We start from the raw sequence: 17,795 nt of genomic DNA, 5'->3' as shown, positions 1-17,795 counted from the left end.
CCCAGCACCCACATCAGGCAGCTAGCTCAAACTGAAGCTCCAGGGGGACCCACCAGCCCTGCGCTCAGATGCATAGACCCAATACAGACACGCACATACAAAGAACAAAAAGTAATAAAAAAAAATCATTTAAAAAATGAATCCTAGATAGTTTTCCTTGAACTTAAGTGTCTTGTTTAAGTGAACTTGGGAGGGGGGAGACAGGAGAGGAGAGAGGGAAAAGAATATGAAAATGAATATCCTTGTCCTGACAAACGCAACCAAAGGTAAGGATTCTCAAAGCTGATAGCGACAACTGGTCAAGCCAGAGTGGCAAGCAGTTTTATCGCAGGCCTGCCTATCAGCCATAGAGGAGTCAAAGAGATGTTTCCCTCCCACAGGAAGTACTCAATGAATAGGCTTTTCTTTTCTTTTCTTTCTTTCTTTTCTTTTTTTAAGGTTAACGGGAGATGAAAAAGAGATCTCAAAGCCTATTTGATGCCCTGGACCTCAACCCCCCTCATTATCTCCACCTTGTGGAGGCAACACATTTCCTTCCCTTTAATGGAGGTATGCTGTATTAGCGAAGCGCAGAAGAGAGAAGTACATGACAACTATGATCATCAGAAACCAGAACCAACCAAACGGTTTCAAGATAGGAACAAAACAAGGTCTTGAAAGTCCTTTGTGCCTTGGAAAATTACAACTTTTGTTCGACTCCTGCGTCTTATTAAAACAAAAAGGCAGCGAAGGGAATGATACAAGCGACCTTAACGGATTTACAAAGGAAAGACAGTATCCTCTTCGCTGATGGCAGTACACTCCAACTCTCTGGCCCTCAGATATCCCAAGTGTCTTAGAAAGTGTTAAACAAGCCTTAGTCCAAGCACTAAGGTCAGCTAAGTCCTGGTCTTGTGCTTTGGCTTTGGGAGGTAGAGGGCTCTTTGAAGACAATTAGCATACCACTCGGGCCTCGCTCAAGACGAATTCCTTTAACCTGATTCTACCTTAAATAAATATTTCAAATTAGCAGCCAGGCATGGGTTTCTCCCTCTAGCGGAACCCAGGTGGCCCGGGAGCCCACCGGGAGTAAGAACTACATTTCCCAGGGTGCTCCGGGAAGGGGATGCCTCTCCCCCCATTGGCCAAGGATGGGTGACGCCGAGTGTTTTGGCCCAACGGTCACATGTTTTCTTTGTTGTGAGCAGTGGCAGAGCCTGGTGGCTCCAGGAGACGCCGGCGCAGCAGAGACCGTGGGGTCGCCTCTTCCAGCCTGCGCCGAGAGGTACCGGGGTGGCCGCTCCAGGCAGCCCGCGGCCGCGGCGCTGACCACCGGCACCTGCGGGAGGGAGACGAGGGCCCCGGCAGCCAGAAGCCCGGCGCGGCCTCGGGCGTGGGGACCGGGCGGGGACGAGCCCTGCGGCGGCGATGCGCTTCGGGCGGAAGCGCCCGGAGTGCTACGGCCTCGGATCTGGCGTTTCCGTGGGGGTGAGGGCGACCGTGGGTGCTGTCGCCGAGCGCGGACGCGATCGGGGTGCTGGGGCCACGGCCGCCCGCCGCGGGGTTGCGAAACCTGCTAGGCGTGGTCACCTGACCGTTACCCGCCCCCGCTGAGCCTTTGTTTACCGGGAGCGCAGCCGCCGGCCGTCCCGGGGGAGCCCCCGCCCGACCTTCTTAATTTAGTTCCCAATGTTCCCCGCCCCCCAAGTCCCGGACACGGGAGGCGAAGACAGTTCGGGCGGCTACGATTGGGCGCCGCAGGCGGGACCCGGCCGCCGAGTTCCGAGTTTTTATTGGCGGGGGCTGGTGTCTGGGTGGCCCGCGCCGCGCAGTCCCGCCCTCGCTTGAAGGTGACCTGGAGGACGCGGGCGCCGCGGGAGGGGGGACCATGGTGGGGGGCGTGCCCCGCGGAGGCGTAGGCGAAGCCGGAGCGGATGGGCTTCGGGCACAGAGTGACAACAGCGCAGAGAAGCGCGCTGCTGCCAACCTGCCCTTGCCGGCTCTGCGCAGGCTTTGATAGCGGAGGGTGAACCACAAGGTCCCTTTTGGGGAAGCCTAAGTGTGTCAGCGCTAGCGGATTTTAATGATTCGTTTTTGGCGTGCTAGTTGTTTGCAGCTGACACCCGGCAAGTCCACCAGGTGGTTGGTTGACAAGGGTTTGGACTTTCGTTTTGGTTTTCTTTTATTAGGATTTAAAATCTATCCTTTGCCACTTAAAGTTTAAAAGATGGCTTTTACCTTTAAAAAAAAAAGATTATGTGAAGTTATTTGCCTAAAAGTTAGTTTTGTTTTTTAGTGCGCTTTCTTAGTTTTTCCTGTTTGGGGATTTTTCAGCACACACACTTTCGTGTGTTAATCTTCCAGGTAACTCAGAAGTTTCTGAGAAGTGAGTTGAAGGCGTATCTTGGAAAACTAAATTAATATCACTGAAAGACCAGTCATTTTCAGCCAGAGGATATTAAAGATTGTCTTCCCAAGCCCTTAAGCTTATGGGGGTCTCAGGTTTTGTCATTTTTTTATAGCAGAAAAAAGTGAAGTTCTCCAGTGAAGCAGGTCTTACTGGCTATACATTCTTAATAGATTTTTTTAAAGATGTTTTTATTCCGTGTATGGGTATTTTGCCCTCTTGTATCATCACTTGCGTTCAGTGCCAAAGAAGGCCGGAGGAGGGCGTCAGATCTCCTGGAAGTGGAGTTACAGATGGCTCAGGTTGTCATCTGCCTTGTGGTTGCACAGAACCAAACCTGCTGAACCTGCTCCAGCTCCGCTTAATGTTAAAAATTCTAGTGATGATTGTATCAGAATAAGCAGCTGTCTGATCAGAACACATAATCACTAGTGTACTAAGGGTATTTGTTTAATAGACCTTAATATATGCAAATGCTATCCACTATACTTTAATAAAAGCTACCATCTGGTAAGTCGTGTTTCTTCAGACAAAGCCTGCGATTTAGTCTCTAAACAGGAAGAAGAAAATAATATTCAAAGAGTTATCAGTTCTATCTTAAACTTCACTGGCCTTTGTCCAAGTTGCTAAAACCTTAAATGGTTTTTCAGTGTGCTTTTTAACTTCCTTGTTTTCCTGCCATTTCGTTAAGATTCAAAGGTCAAACCTTTCAAAAATAAATACTTAGTAAATATATTGCAGCATTTATTCTTGTATGAACTTTACTCTTACCTTGAAAATTATAGACAACTCTTTCATCAAATACATAGATATGGACTCTGTAGTGAAAAATGTCAATCAAATGCTCTCACAAGCCTTCATACAGAAAATATGCTTTCATTTCTGCTGTGCCTGCAACAGAGACAGTTGGATGTTGTAACGTTGTCTCTGTTCTTCATGCTATAAAACCCCTGGAAGCCCAACCAATTGAGTCCCCTGTGGGTAGTCCAGTTATTTGAGATGCTGGGGCAAGAGGACTGCTCATAGACCCAGGAGTTCAAGACCAGCCTGGACAACATAGACCTTGGGGATGGGGGCAATAACAGAATAGCTAATTAACTTCAAGAGTTGTAATTCCTCCAGTGCACCCTCCCTACTCCCCTTTGAGACCGAGGATTAAGTTCTGGCCTTCTAAAATGTAGCCACTGAGTTCTCGCTAGTTGGCTGATCATCTTAGATGAAACATTGAAACTAAATAAAATGAGAGAACTCAGGCATTACAGAGTGGAGGAGGTCTTGCCTGGAACCCCAGCAGGGGAATCTAGAATTGGTGCCAAACCTGCAATACACAAGGAGACCCCAGTCTCAAAACCAAGTGATTAGATTAGAAAGATTAGATTAGTTAGATTAGATTGGGTCTCTATAATTTGTGCAGTACTAAGTTAAATAAAAATCATTGACTTCCGAGTGTACTTGATATTAAAAGGTGATTTAGGATCAAAGTTAACACCACAGCTGGTATAGCTGTAATAAGCCAAAACTGATTTTGGTAGCAAGAAAAGTAACTGTCAAAATTCTGTTTCTCCCTGCCTCCCCCTCCCCCACAGGATCTTGTTTTGTAGCCTTACCTGGCTTGGTACCTGCAATGTAATTCATAATAGCCTCTAACTCACAGTGATCCTCCTGCCTCAGCTTCTGGAGTGCTGGGATTACAAGTGTTAACTCTCTTGCTTTGCTAGGCCTTTCACTTTTAAATCGAAATGCAATAAGTATTGGAGGGGGTGACTGACAAAATGACATTGTTTCCATGTCAGGTCTAGTAAGGCGCGTAAGTTAGGGAAAGCTTTTTAGACAGTGAGAACACCCGAAATGTATGTGTATTTGTAAAATCTATAGTTTTATGTAAGTTTTATATAGGCTTGTGAAATTGATATAAATACGTAAAAGCCTGTTTGGTTTAGCGTAGTACTTTGTAAAGGATTTAGTCTGTTGGAAGCATTTGATGACATCCTTTTACATTACCATTAGACCTTTAAAGATAACTCTTTTCAATCACCCTTTCTTGTTTCTGCTTTAGCCGAGGTTCAGTTTGAGGAAATGTGATGTGGAACATGGATGGCAGGGATGGCTGGCAAGTTGTAGGGACTATACTAGCAGTAGGCGACAGGTTTCTTGTTCTCTGGTCTTTGGAAGGCCTTAGTTGCTCCATACTGTCTGCCTGTAATGTCTTTGTAGAGGATTCTTTTAAAGGAAAACAAAGCTTGTTATGTTGCCACACTGTAAATCACACCGTATACACCCTGTCCCTTGTCCTTGACATATTCAGATCTTCAGGATTACCTAGCTGGGCATTGTGGCACCTTTAATCCCAGAGGCAGGCAGATCTCTGTAAATTTTAGGCCAGCCTAGTCTACATAGTGAGTTCCAAGCCAGCCAGGGCTACATGGAGGTCTCAAAAAACAACAAAATATCAATTTAAAAAAAGAAGAAAGCTTAAAGTAAAGTCCTACAGAAAATGCTGAATGGGCTGTTTTCTACTCAGATGGTATAATTCTTCATCAAACAAATCATTGGAAATCTGTTCCAATTTGTGCTTGAGTTCTGCTAGAGAAATGCTGAGGATGTGGATCCATATTAGTGTTGGAGTTTTGTCTGCTTCTAGTGCTGGCCAACCCTACAGTATCTAAAGTTGAATTTGAAACTAGAATTTGCTAGGTGTCAGACACAGTTGGCAGTCTCTTCCATTGGCCTTGGGCCTTACTAACTACTGGTAAAGAATACTCAGGTAGGTAGGACTAACAAGCCCCCAACTTGACCGAGATGTAGTGTTCTTTATCAAGTGTACACACGAGTTAGACTGCCTAATGAAAATAAGGAAATACACAAGATAGTGTTCGTGTCCTAATCACAGGGTAGTCTGAATATAAAGATGTGATTCTGTATTTTTTTAAGTTGGTTATTTATATTTGGTTTTGATATCAAATCTGCATAAACTTAAGAATTTACAAGTAAGTTCTTGTTATGGATGACTGGATTAGAAACCAGAAGCAACCAGTAGTATTTAAATACAGTTGCTGTTCTGTGCACAGCTCTAAATCCTGGTAGTTTCTCTTAAGCATTCTTCTCCATCTCCTACACACACACAGGGGCCGGGGAAGGGGTAGATTGTGCTGCATTAGTGGTTATGTAGACATTAACTCTATAAGATTCAATAAAGCAGAAGAAATAGCAATATATATTAAATTATTTTATAGATTTATATAAAGATTCTATATAAATATACATAACAAAAGCTTAAAAGTGAGTGGGTTTTCTTTTATTAACTCTTGAGGTTTTTCTCAATTGATTACATGGTTTTATGTTGGTACATAGTGAATACACTGTTTACTTTGGTCATGTTGATAGTGCAACTCTTAAAGTACTCAGATTCCATCATATTTGAGTGAAATGTAAGTTTTTTGGCATTCTTCAAATATTCAAAGTGGAATTATCACAGGGTATACATTTCTTCATCTCACTGTCAAATTTAGCTTACTATTGCAGCGAATAGTAAAAGAAATTTGAATCTAATTGAACATAAACTGATGAATTTTCTTTGAGGTACTATTAATGGTCTATATGAAAAGGAACTTCCAGTTAGGAACGGCAGTTTACTAAGAACTGTTTTCACTGTATCACTAATATACTTGAGCTGATAGTGTCTGATTTGTATGTCACTGTTCTCCATTTTAGGTGTGGAAATATAAACAACACAAGTATTTGCCTGGGGCTTTGTGAAACAAATGCTAAGAAGGTATATTTATGTTTATTAGCTATTTACTATACACTGTTCTTAGAGAGTTTAAACCATTTCATTCTTCTTTTTTTTTTTTTTTTTTTTTTTTTTTTGGTTTTTCAAGACAGGGTTTCTCTGTGTAGCTTTGTGCCTTTCCTGGAACTCACTTGGTAGCCCAGGCTGGCCTCAAACTCACAGAGATCCGCCTGGCTCTGCCTCCCGAGTGCTGGGATTAAAGGCGTGCGCCACCACCACCTGGCACCATTTCATTCTTTAACCTGGGATCATTTAATGCCAGTCAGTATAATAGTGAATAGCAGTGGCCAGTGGGTTTCTCTGTGTAGCCCTGGCTGTCCTGGAATTCACTCTGTAGACCAGGCTGGCCTCGAACTCACAGAGATCTCACAACAATCCGCCTGCCTCTGCCACCCCTTCCACACCCCACCCCCAGTACTAGGATTAAAGGCATGCGCCACCACCAGGCCAGACCAGTTCTATCTTAAGACAGAATTGGGCTGAGTGTGATGAGGCGCACTTGTAATCCTAACATTCAGGAACTGCGGTTACATTAACTATGGCTAGTTTGTATGTAAAAAACAAATAAGTAAGGCAGAGGTGGTGGTGCACTCCTTTAATCCCAGCAGAGTCAGGCAGATCTCTGTGAGTTTGAGGCCAGCCTGGTCTACAGAGTCAGTTCCAGGACAGCCAGGACTGTTGCACAGAGAAACCCTGTCTTGAAAAACAAGCAAACAAATAAGTAAGTGAATACTTTATTTCTAATAAATGGGAAAGCAAAGGCTGATTAATTATATATGGAAGGCCAAAAGTTTAACTTTGAAAGCATATCATATTTTAAAATGACCCTGTGCAAATCATTTACCCTGTGATAAATGGTAAGAGTTTGTATTTGATTCTCTTGTGGAAAGCTGGTTAATAGAATTTTCTTAGAAAGTCCAGAGATAGCAAGTCTTAGTCAACCTCCATGTCCCCAATTTTACCTAAGACTGATACGTTGTACTAGCTACAGAAAGCTGTTCCGTGTTTTCCTGTAGGCGTCAAGGAAATGAAAATGTTCGTGGAGCCAGTGGGCTGAGGTAGATGAGGGGTTGTTTTTACTTAGAGCAGTGGCTCTCAACCTTCCCAATGCTGTGACCTTTTAATACAGCTCCTCATGTTGTGACTCCAACCATGAGACTATTTCGTTGCTACTTCATAACTGTAATTTTACTACTGTTACGAATTGTAATGTAAATATCTGATATGTGTGAATAGTATTGTAAATAGCTGATACATGACCCCACAGGGTGAGAACTGCTGGCTTAGAGAGAGGGCAATTTTGTCCTTATGGCTTAGAGAGAGGGCAGTCTTGTTTTTGTTAGGTGGCTGGTTGGTTTGATTGATTCATTTTGAGTTTTTAGACAGTATATCTCTGTGTAAGTCAGGCTGGCCTCAGACCTGCAGCCATCCTCCTGCCTCTGCCTCTGAGTGCTGAGATTACAGGCATACATTGCCATGCCCAGCTTAAAGAGGCTTTTATTGGCAGCACCAGTAGTGATATTTCTAATCGAAGTACCAGTGGTTCATGTGAATTTGTTTCAGCCTAAAATACAGTAGTGATGATGATGATGACGACGAACTAGGTAAGCTGTTACAAAGAATTAATTCTTGATTTGGGAAACTGGCTTTTAGCTAATTCAGTCTTAATTTGAATCTAGAATAGTAAAGATTCAAATATGAATTTCTTTCTGTATCATAACCATTTCTGTCTGTCTGTGTGTTTGTTTTGAGTCAGGGTCTCATGTTTCCTGGGCAGGCCTAGATCTCTCTCTCTCTCTCTCTCTCTCTCTCTCTCTCTCTCTCTCTCTCTCTCTCTCTCTCTAGCTGAGGATGACTTTGAACTATCTTCCTGCCTCTACCACGGAAGTGCTGTTTACAAGCACACACTACCACCATGCTGGTTAGAGAATAGGAGATGTTACTCTTCTCTTTTTGTACTGGTTAGGGTTGGGTTTTGTTTGTTTGTTTGTTTGTTTTTTGTCAACTTAACTCAGGCAAGAGTTATTTGGGAAGAGGAACCTCAACAGAGAAAATGCCTCCATTGGATCACTTGTAGACAAGTCTGTAGGACAATTTTTGATGGTTGATATGGGTGGGCCCAGGCCCCATGGAGGCATACCACCCCTGGACAGGTGGTCCTGGGTGGTATAAGAAAGCAGACTGAGCAAGACATAGGATATAATCCAGTATCCATTCCATGTCCTTTGCTTCAGTTCCTGCCTCGAGTTCCTGCCCTGACTTCCCTAGTGATGGAGTGTGACTTGAGAGTGACTTGAGAGTTCCAAGCTGAAATGAACCTTTTCTCCTCAATTTGCTTCTGGTTGTGGTGTTTATCAGAGCAATAGTAAACCTAACTAACACTTTCCTCCAGATTTCCATTATAAATAGGTAGTGCTGTCTGAAAAAGTTAAATGTGCCTGTTAGTTAAGCACTGCTCTTTATTTTCTCATTCATTCATTCATTATGCTAGAGGGCACAAGTGTGCCACAGAATGTATATGGATGTCAGAAAATGACTTGTGCCAGGCAACAGTGGCACACACTTTTAATCCTAGCACTCAGGAGGCAGAGGCAAGCAGATCTCTTGAGTTCAAGGCCAGCCTGGTCTATAGAGTGAGTTCCAGGACAGCCAGGGCTGTTACACAGAGAAACTGTCTCAAAAAAACAAACAAACAAACAAACAAAATGACTTGCAGGAGTCAGTTCTCTCCTTCTACTACATGGGTTCTGAGGATCCAACTCAGGTTGTCAGGCATGTGGGCAAGGGCCCTTACCCACTAAGCCATAGTAACAGCTCCCATCTACGACTGAGAAATATGTCCCAGTTCCTCAAAGATGACTATGACTAACCAAAGGACTTAGTCACTGGACTAAGACAGTTCATTTTTGTTTTCTTGAGACAGCATCTCACTTATGTAGCCTTGGCTGGCCTGCTGGAGCTCCCTGTGTAGACCAGGCTAGCCTAGAGCTCACTACATAGCCAAGCATAACCTCAGACTCTTGAGTTCCCAAGCGGTGAGTTTGCAGATATGTAACTTGATCCTAGTTTATGATGTGATACTAGATCAAACCCAAGGCTTCATGCATGCTTGGCAAACACTTTACCAGCTGGGCTATGCCCCCACCCAAGTCTGTTGACTTTTTTTTTTTTTTTTTTTTTTTTTTTTGGTTTTTCGAGACAGGGTTTCTCTGTGTAGCTTTGCGCCTTTTCCTGGAACTCACTTGGTAGCCCAGGCTGGCCTCGAACTCACAGAGATCCGCCTGACTCTGCCTCCCGAGTGCTGGGATTAAAGGCGTGCGCCACCACTGCCCGGCCGACTTTTTAGTAGCTGTAAATAAACTGTTCCGTCTTGAAGACATCCTGGGGTTTAGTTAATAGGGTCTTTAGCTTGTTTTAAGTATTTGCTGTTAATACAGCACTGAACATCTATGTATATAAATTGTTCCACAAATTCCTGATTATTTCTTTAGGAAAGTGGTAGAAAATGAGGCTGGCTAGACAATTTATGTATTTTTAAAGTATAGTGATAGGTAAATACTAGCACTGCTATACTTAGATAATAACTGTTCAAACAAAAAAGATAAAAACTGTTTATGTTAATGTTCTGGCTGTAAGCCATGCCTGGTGGTGTCTGCCTATAATCACAGCTTCCAAGAGGCTGAGGCAGGAGGGGTTCAGACCATCCTGGACTATATAGGGGAGACTTCGTTCAAATAAACAAAAATAACATCTAGAGGACTGTTAGTCCAGCTCTGCATGCTTTCTTGCCTCTGCCATGCAGGAGATGGTGGACACTGCTCCCCTGAAAGAATACATATAACCCTTTGAGCTGAGGACTGCCAGGATATCACAAAGTAACTCTCATGTTCTAATCCTGCATTGAAAATTTTTTATCAGTTTTTATTAAATTAAGCTAGTATATGTTGTAGAGTATATTAATCATGTGACTTTATGTTTACATAAAAAATAAAATTGTATAATTATTTTTATTTTTCTTTAGACACATAAAGAAGATCCCTAGCAGCTATTTCTCAACAATTATATAGTCAACTGATGTAACAATGGTACTAATATTGGGACGCAGACTAAACAGAGAGGATCTTGGGGTGCGTGATTCCCCAGCAACTAAGCGCAAGGTTTTTGAAATGGACCCCAAATCTCTGACAGGTCATGAGTATTTTGACTTCTCTTCAGGATCATCCCATGCTGAAAACATACTCCAGATATTTAATGAGTTCCGAGACAGCCGCTTATTCACAGATGTTATCATCTGTGTGGAAGGAAAGGAGTTTCCTTGTCATCGAGCTGTCCTCTCAGCCTGTAGCAGCTACTTTAGAGCCATGTTCTGTAATGATCACAGGGAGAGCCGAGAAATGCTGGTTGAGATCAACGGCATTTTAGCTGAAGCTATGGAATGTTTCTTGCAGTATGTCTATACTGGGAAGGTGAAGATCACAACAGAGAATGTCCAGTACCTCTTTGAAACCTCCAGCCTCTTTCAGATTAGTGTTCTCCGGGATGCGTGTGCCAAGTTCTTAGAGGAGCAGCTTGATCCTTGCAATTGCCTAGGAATCCAGCGCTTCGCTGACACCCACTCACTCAAAACACTCTTCACAAAATGCAAGACCTTTGCGTTACAGACTTTTGAGGATGTGTCCCAGCATGAAGAGTTTCTTGAGCTTGACAAAGATGAACTTATTGATTATATCTGTAGCGATGAACTTGTTATTGGTAAAGAGGAGATGGTTTTTGAAGCCGTCATGCGCTGGGTCTACCGAGCTGTTGATCTCCGCAGGCCGCTGTTGCATGAGCTCCTGACACATGTCCGGCTCCCGCTCTTGCATCCCAACTACTTTGTTCAGACAGTTGAGGTGGACCAGTTGATCCAGAATTCCCCTGAGTGTTATCAGTTGCTGCACGAAGCAAGACGGTACCACATACTTGGCAATGAAATGATGTCCCCAAGGACTAGGCCACGCAGGTAAGAAGACACTTTACAGATACAGCTAACAGAAGTTTTGGTTTTAAACATATATTTTAAACTGCTGAACTCAATCTCAGTGTACTCATTTAAATGTATAGTTTATATGAGTCTTAGGCAGTTGAAGGTCTGTTTGGAGGCTTACTTAAAGATGTAGCTTTGTTTGTAGGGTACTTGCCTACATAAACTGGGTGTGGTAGCACATACCTGTAATCTTAGCACACAGAGACAGAGACAGGTGGATCAAGAGTTAAGGTTATCTTCAGGTATATATATAAACCCTACATTTCAGATCTCTAATGTCAGTCTCAACTTTCAATGATTTTTTTTTTTTTTGGTGTTTTTGTTTTTGAGAGCACACATTATATAGCCCCAGGCCGGACTTAAACTCTCTATGTAGGCTGACATTGAACTCCTGATCCTCTTGCTTCTGCCTCCAAGTGCAAAGGCTTTGTCTGAATTTGAAAATTATATCCACCTTAAAGAATATTTAGTAAGCGTATGTTTGGAGTGAAATGTGACTGTTAATATTATATATGTTAATTTCATAGATGCCTATAGACTTTTAAGTCCTCCTGCCCACAGAGCAAGTGCTCTTACCCCCTGAGCCATCACCCCGGCCCTGTTTTCCACCCAACTTTTAAGGGAAACGACCCGTTTCTCAACAGTGAAAAGTGTGTGTCAGGCTGCAGCATCAACCCATTTGGAAACCAGCGTGAAGAACGAAAGTAGACTTCTAAATTGGAGGCTGTTGTTGATGAACTAGCAGGTGCTTCTCCTGCATAAGCATTCCCTGAAATTCTAGAGATAATCCTTTGTTTCCAAGTCTGCTACTGACCCCTGGTACTTCCGTCCTGTTTTGCCTGTTACTGTATTGTTTAGTTACTGGAAGCTGTCTGAACATTGCATATTATTTTGTGTAGATTTGTATCTCGGGGAAACTCCTGGGTTCTCCACTCTCCACTCCTTAACTCCAGTACTTCCTCTTGACTTCTGCTGCTGTCTTCGGTCAGGACTGAACCACTCTAATCAAGTCGTCGGTGACCTTGTTTGGTTTGCTAGTCTCCTTTCAGTCTGGAGCTAGCTTCATGGTGCTTGAGGACGTTGGGTCGATTCTGGTGCTGGGGACAGAGTTGATGGCCTTTTAGTACGTGTTGGGGAGGGTGCTCTACTGCCGAGCCACACCCTCAGACCTGGGATCTGATGTTAACTGCCATATCTACCTGGAAACTCCACTGGCTTCGGAATTGCCGTTGACCTCCTGACTTCCTGTTGGCCAGTTGTTCTTTTTCCATGGTTAAGGGTCCTGATTCCGGTGTCAGGCTGTAGTGTTCCCTGTTCAGGTTGCATCTTTTTGTCGGCCTTACATACTTTCCTGGGTGACTGTATCTCATCCAGACCATGATTTTCATTACCCTGAACTGCATACTGTCAGCTCCAACCCTGACTCTTTAACACATATTTTCTCACTTCCTCATTCGTATTTCTTTTAAATTTTTGAATAATTTTTACCTAATGCCTTTTTGTTTACATGATTTATATAATTAATTTATATACATATTTGTTACTTGATTGTGTGTATCTTTTAGAATAGCATAAACAAAATAACTTTTACAGTTAAAGGTTCATATTATTATCTACAACCCAATCCACATTTAAATTGTCTTTTAATATATCTGGATCCAGAATCTCCCATTATATCTGGTTATTTCTAAGAAGTCTCTTTTAATCCAAAACTGCTTTTTCATGTTTCTGACTTGATAGAACAATTTCTATAGCCCACCTTCTAGGTTCTTGTAGCTTATAGCCTCCTTTGGATGTGTTTAGTGACAGATATTTCCTAGAAAGTGCTAGCTGGGGCTGGAGAGATGGCTCAGAGGTTAAGAGCACTGACTGGTGGCAACCATCTGTAATGAGCACATGGTGGCTCACGACCATCTGTAATGAGATCTGGTGCCCTCTTCTGTGTACATAATAAATAAATAAATCTTAAAAAAAAGAAAAAGAACGTGCTAGCTGGCTCTACACACTTCAGCTTGATAGGCAGTTAAATATTTGGAACTAGAATTCGTCCTATGTGATATGTATATTACATTGCTTATTTAAAGGGCCTCATGCATATTATCATCTCATCTTCCCAGCTATCATTCCACAATAATAATAGGAAACTCTTAGTCTCAGGAACTGCTCTGTGTACCATAACCCATATTAATTCATGTAGGTTTCAGAATAGACATGAGTTAGTACTATAGACACACTTTACAGAACCCCAAACTCGGGTTTAGAGAAGTGACTTACTCAAGATCACAGTTGAGTCAGCGACTTCTCACTTGTACACATACTGCCTCCCCAGTGACTTTTGAGTTTGAATATTTTGAAGACATTTCATAAAAATGATTCTGTACTTTATAGGACTTTATTGAATACTCTTGTTTGCTTTTGAGACCAGGTCTCATATATCCCAGGCTGGCCTCCAGCCCTCTAACATGGCCGAGGATTCCCTTGAACTTCTGACCCTGCTTTCACTTCCTCAGTAACTCAGTCCTGGGACTTAGACCTGGGCCACCACACCAGCTGTTTCTGTTGCTTTCATTCAGTGCCCATAGCATCCCTAGGTTCCTTTCTTCCTTAAGCACTCAACGAAGATGGGACTTGTTTCCAGGGTGAAAGGTTTGTTTAATTTTACATTGCTGCACTATGGAGGTTGAACCCAGGGCCTGTGAATGCCTGGCAAATACTCTGCCTCTGAGTCACTTCTCCAACCCCTCTAGGAGGAGAGTTTAATATTAGTGTGGAAAACAGATTAACACCTGCATAAGGATGCAAATGTATAATCCTGTTCTCTGGTGGCTGAGGCAGGAGAATTGCTATGAGTTTGAGACTAGACTGAGCTATGTAAATGAGTACCAGGCCAGCTAAGGGTATATAGCAAGACCTGTGTGAGACAAAAAGGGAAAGGGGGGGATTATACAAGTTTGGGGTTGAAATACTTTGGGGTTTTTGTTGCTGCATTTTTTTTTTTCTTTTTGTGTGCATATGCCCTACAAGGCACGATGTGTGTGGAGGACAGAGAATAACCTGTGGTGTAACTTCTCTCCTTCTGCTGTGCAGGTCCCGGGGTCAAACTCGGGTCATCAAGCTTTGTGGCAGGACTTTTACCCTCTGAGCCTTGTTGACAGCCTTGAAATACTTTTTTTCTCGCTGTTTTTGTTTTCGTTTTTTGAGATGTAATCTCATGTAGCCTCTGTGGTTTTGAACTTGCTATAAAGCCAGAGCTGGCCTTGAACTCCTGGTCCTCCTGTGTCTGCTGTCCTGTACCAGGATTGTAGCGTGCACCACTATACCCTGCATGAGGATACCTTTGGAACTCTGGAGAGTCATCTGGCCATCAGCTTGAACAATTCAGGCTTCATCTAGTAAGCATGTGCCGTCCTTGTATGCTAAGTGCTGCTTCAAAGCCTTTCTTTCCCCTGGAGAAAAGTGACTTCCCCGTGGCAGGCCTCTGCCACACCTTTGTCTCAGTCCTTGAATCTGGTGGTCCTGGCAGATCACATCCCTGACCTTTTGTTGCAGTCTAATTGAGACCGCCATTGCACTTCATTTGGATTTCTTTTTAAAGTTTGTGTGTGGACGTGGGTGGGTGGGTGTGTATTATGTGGGGAACACTTTCACACAACAGTTGTGTGAGTTAATTCTCTCCTTCCACACTCCACAACTCAGGTTGTCAGGCTGTATATGGCAAGGGCTTCTTCACCCCTGAGCCATCTCACCAGCCTCCATTTCAATTCCTTACCCTAGCCCCATTCCTGGTTTCTGTATTTTCCTTTTTTTTTTTTTTCTCGTTTTTTTGAGATTGTTTCTCTCTGTGACCTTGGTTGTCCTGGAACTCACTCTGTAGACCAGACTGGCCTCAAACTCCTAGAGCTCCGCCTTTCTCTGTCTCCTGAGTGCTGGGACTAAAGGAGTGCACCATGCTACCCAGCCCTAGGAATACCAGACTTTTAAACTACTGACTGTTTGGGAGTTTGGGTCTGAGGTTTGCATGGAGCTCCAGTTCAGATTGTCCCTGCCATAATGATTACCTGGAATTTCCCCTGGTGGATGCTGATTCTTTGTTTTGGTAGCACTAGGCTGCTACAAAATGAGGTTCCCAAGTAGCAGCTTGGATAACAGTGAACTGGACAAGTGTTTGCTGATGTGATGACCCTATTTGGCAAATTGCTCATATTGGGGGGCAGGGGTGCACAAATACATTAATTTGAGGTTACACTCAGCAGTTGGTTATATACTTGAGTCCTGACCTTTAATATTTATGTGTGTTCATTTTTGTGGAAGTAAGTGCAGGTATGGGTCATGAGACTGAAAAGGGAACTGTGGGAGGGGAACAGGATGTTTTAAGCAAGGGGGCTGGGAGGAGGAGTAGAGGACATGAAGGAGGAAGGGGACTGCTGGGGAGGAAGGAGGAGGGGCGGGAGGAGCAGACAGACCCAACTGGCTGCCTTGTATGCTGCTTTATTTTTAGTTGTTGTGTATGGGTGATCTGCCTGCCTGTATGTCTGTGCATCATAGGGATGCAGTTCCCTCAGAGGACACATGAGGGCATCAGATCCTCTGGAACTGCAATTACAGACCCATGTGAGCCACCATGTCAGTGCTGGGAATCGAACCCAGGTCTTCTGGACGAGCAGCAGGTGCTCTTAGCTGCTGAGCCATCTCTCCAGCCCCTGATTTTTAATTATTTTGTTTTATGAGTGTGAGTGTTTTGCCTGCGTATGTAAGTGCACATGTGTACGCCTGGTACCTGCGGAGGTCAGGAGAGCACACTGGATGCCCTAGAACCGGACTCACAGATGGGTGCTGGAACCAAACTCGGTCCCCTGGAAGAACAGCCAGTCCTCTTAACCACTGGGTCCTCTCTCCAGCCCCTGTGTTTTTTTGTAGAGAAAATACTGATTTTTTTTTTTTTTAAGAAAATTACATAGGTATTTCTCCGAATATTCCCTAACACCGCCCCTCTTTTGTTAATGAGGCAGGGTCTCCTTGCGTAGCACAGGCTGTCCTTGAACTCATAAGTGCCTCCATCTCACTTCCCAATTACTGGAATTAAAGGTGTGTGCCATCATACCTGGCCTCTGTCTGTCCCGTCTTACTGATGAGGCAGTTACTTCATGATGACTATGGGAACATAATTATTATAATGAGGACAAAGCTTAAGTTCTCAGGAATAAGGAAGTTGTGAATATATTATTTCCTTAAGAAATAAGATTTTTGCTGGGCATTTTATGGTTTCCTCTACATGTACTTGCTGGAGCTTGGGCAACCTAACAATGCACACCTATTTTCCCAGTACTTGAGAGGTAGAGGCAAGAAGATGAAGAGTTCAAGGCCTTCTTCAGCTACATAGCAAGTTTCAAAGCTATACTGGGCTATATGAGACCCTCCAAAAAGTATGTGTGTGTGTGTGTGTGTGTGTGTGTGTGTGTGTGTGTGAGAGTGAGAGAGAGAGGGGGGGTGGGGGGGGTGGGGGGGGTGGGAGGGAGGAGAGACACTGAGATGTAATGATAACTTAATAAGTCCATTCATTTTACAGGCAGTACAGCTGTGGCACTGTCTTGTTGTGACCACAGAAGTAGGCAGCAGAACCAGCTCTGACCTTGGTGCTCTGAGTAACTGTTCCAGTGAGTCTTATTCTCCCACGTGGCTGGACATATGGTTCACGTGGCATGTCATATGACATATTTAGCTGCTTTGAAGTCAGGTACTTTACATAAAATATTTATTGTGTGTTTCCCTCACACCTGACCCTTAGGCAATTTTTTTTGGTTTTTCAAGACAGGGTTTTTCTGTGTTGTTTTGGTGCCTGTCCTGGAACTCGATCTGTAGACCAGGCTGGCCTCGAACTCACAGAGATCCACCTGGCTCTGCCTCCCGAGTACTGGGATTAAAGGCGTGCGCCACGGCCGCCCAGTGGCAGTTCTTGAGGTACCTCTTCAAAGGATGTCTGTTAGCAGTTTTAACTTCTTTTAGAAATATTCTCCCTGGCTTTCTGTACAGATGGCACACTACTACACTTACAGTTTCTTACCTTAAGATTTGCTTGGTTTCCTTTTTTTTTTTTTTTTTTTTTTTTTTTTTGGTTTTTCGAGACAGGGTTTCTCCGTGTAGCTTTGCGCCTTTCCTGGGACTCACTTGGTAGCCCAGGCTGGCCTCGAACTCACAGAGATCCGCCTGGCTCTGCCTCCCGAGTGCTGGGATTAAAGGCGTGCGCCACCACCGCCCGGCCCTTTTTTTTTTTTTTTTTAATTGGCAATCCTGGAGGTTTAACCTAGGGCCTCACTCATGCTAGGCAAATGCTCTACCACTGAGCTGTAAAACTTTGAAATTGTTTTATATATATATAGATATATAGATATATAGATATGACCACATACAGATCTTTCCCCTTTGTGTTATTAGAGAAGCTTCCTAAGTTGTTCTCAAAGATTTTACTTTAAATTCTTTAAAATGGAGTATGTGTGTCTGTCTATCTGTCTGTGCATGCATACATGTGAGTATAGTGCCCACAAAGGCTAGAGAGGATGTTGTATTCCTAGAGCTGGAGTTCCAGGCACTTGAGT

The 17,795-nt window shown here is 43.5% G+C and overlaps 1 protein-coding gene across 4 annotated transcripts in view; it reads left to right on the top strand.

Annotated features, from left to right (window-relative positions):
* The first annotated feature begins 1,153 nt into the window (after positions 1–1,153).
* The window catches only part of Klhl24 (kelch like family member 24), a 43,035-nt gene continuing 26,393 nt past the window's right edge, over positions 1,154–17,795 (top strand). Inside the window, exons 1-3 of one of the 4 annotated variants that reach the window (XM_052740197.1) lie at positions 1,154–1,264; positions 6,098–6,158; positions 10,198–11,178. In XM_052740197.1, coding sequence (XP_052596157.1) covers positions 10,259–11,178 — 920 coding nt within the window. In that variant the 5' untranslated portion in view covers positions 1,154–1,264; positions 6,098–6,158; positions 10,198–10,258. The other 3 variants (XM_052740199.1, XM_052740200.1, XM_052740198.1) reach the window with 3 other exon arrangements.

This window comes from Peromyscus californicus, unplaced genomic scaffold (genome assembly GCF_007827085.1).
Source record: "Peromyscus californicus insignis strain IS unplaced genomic scaffold, ASM782708v3 Scaffold_16__1_contigs__length_79575227, whole genome shotgun sequence".
Taxonomy (NCBI): Eukaryota; Metazoa; Chordata; class Mammalia; order Rodentia; family Cricetidae; genus Peromyscus; species Peromyscus californicus.
Note: the sequence above shows the minus strand (reverse complement) of the source record. Positions and strands in the feature narration are given on the sequence as shown.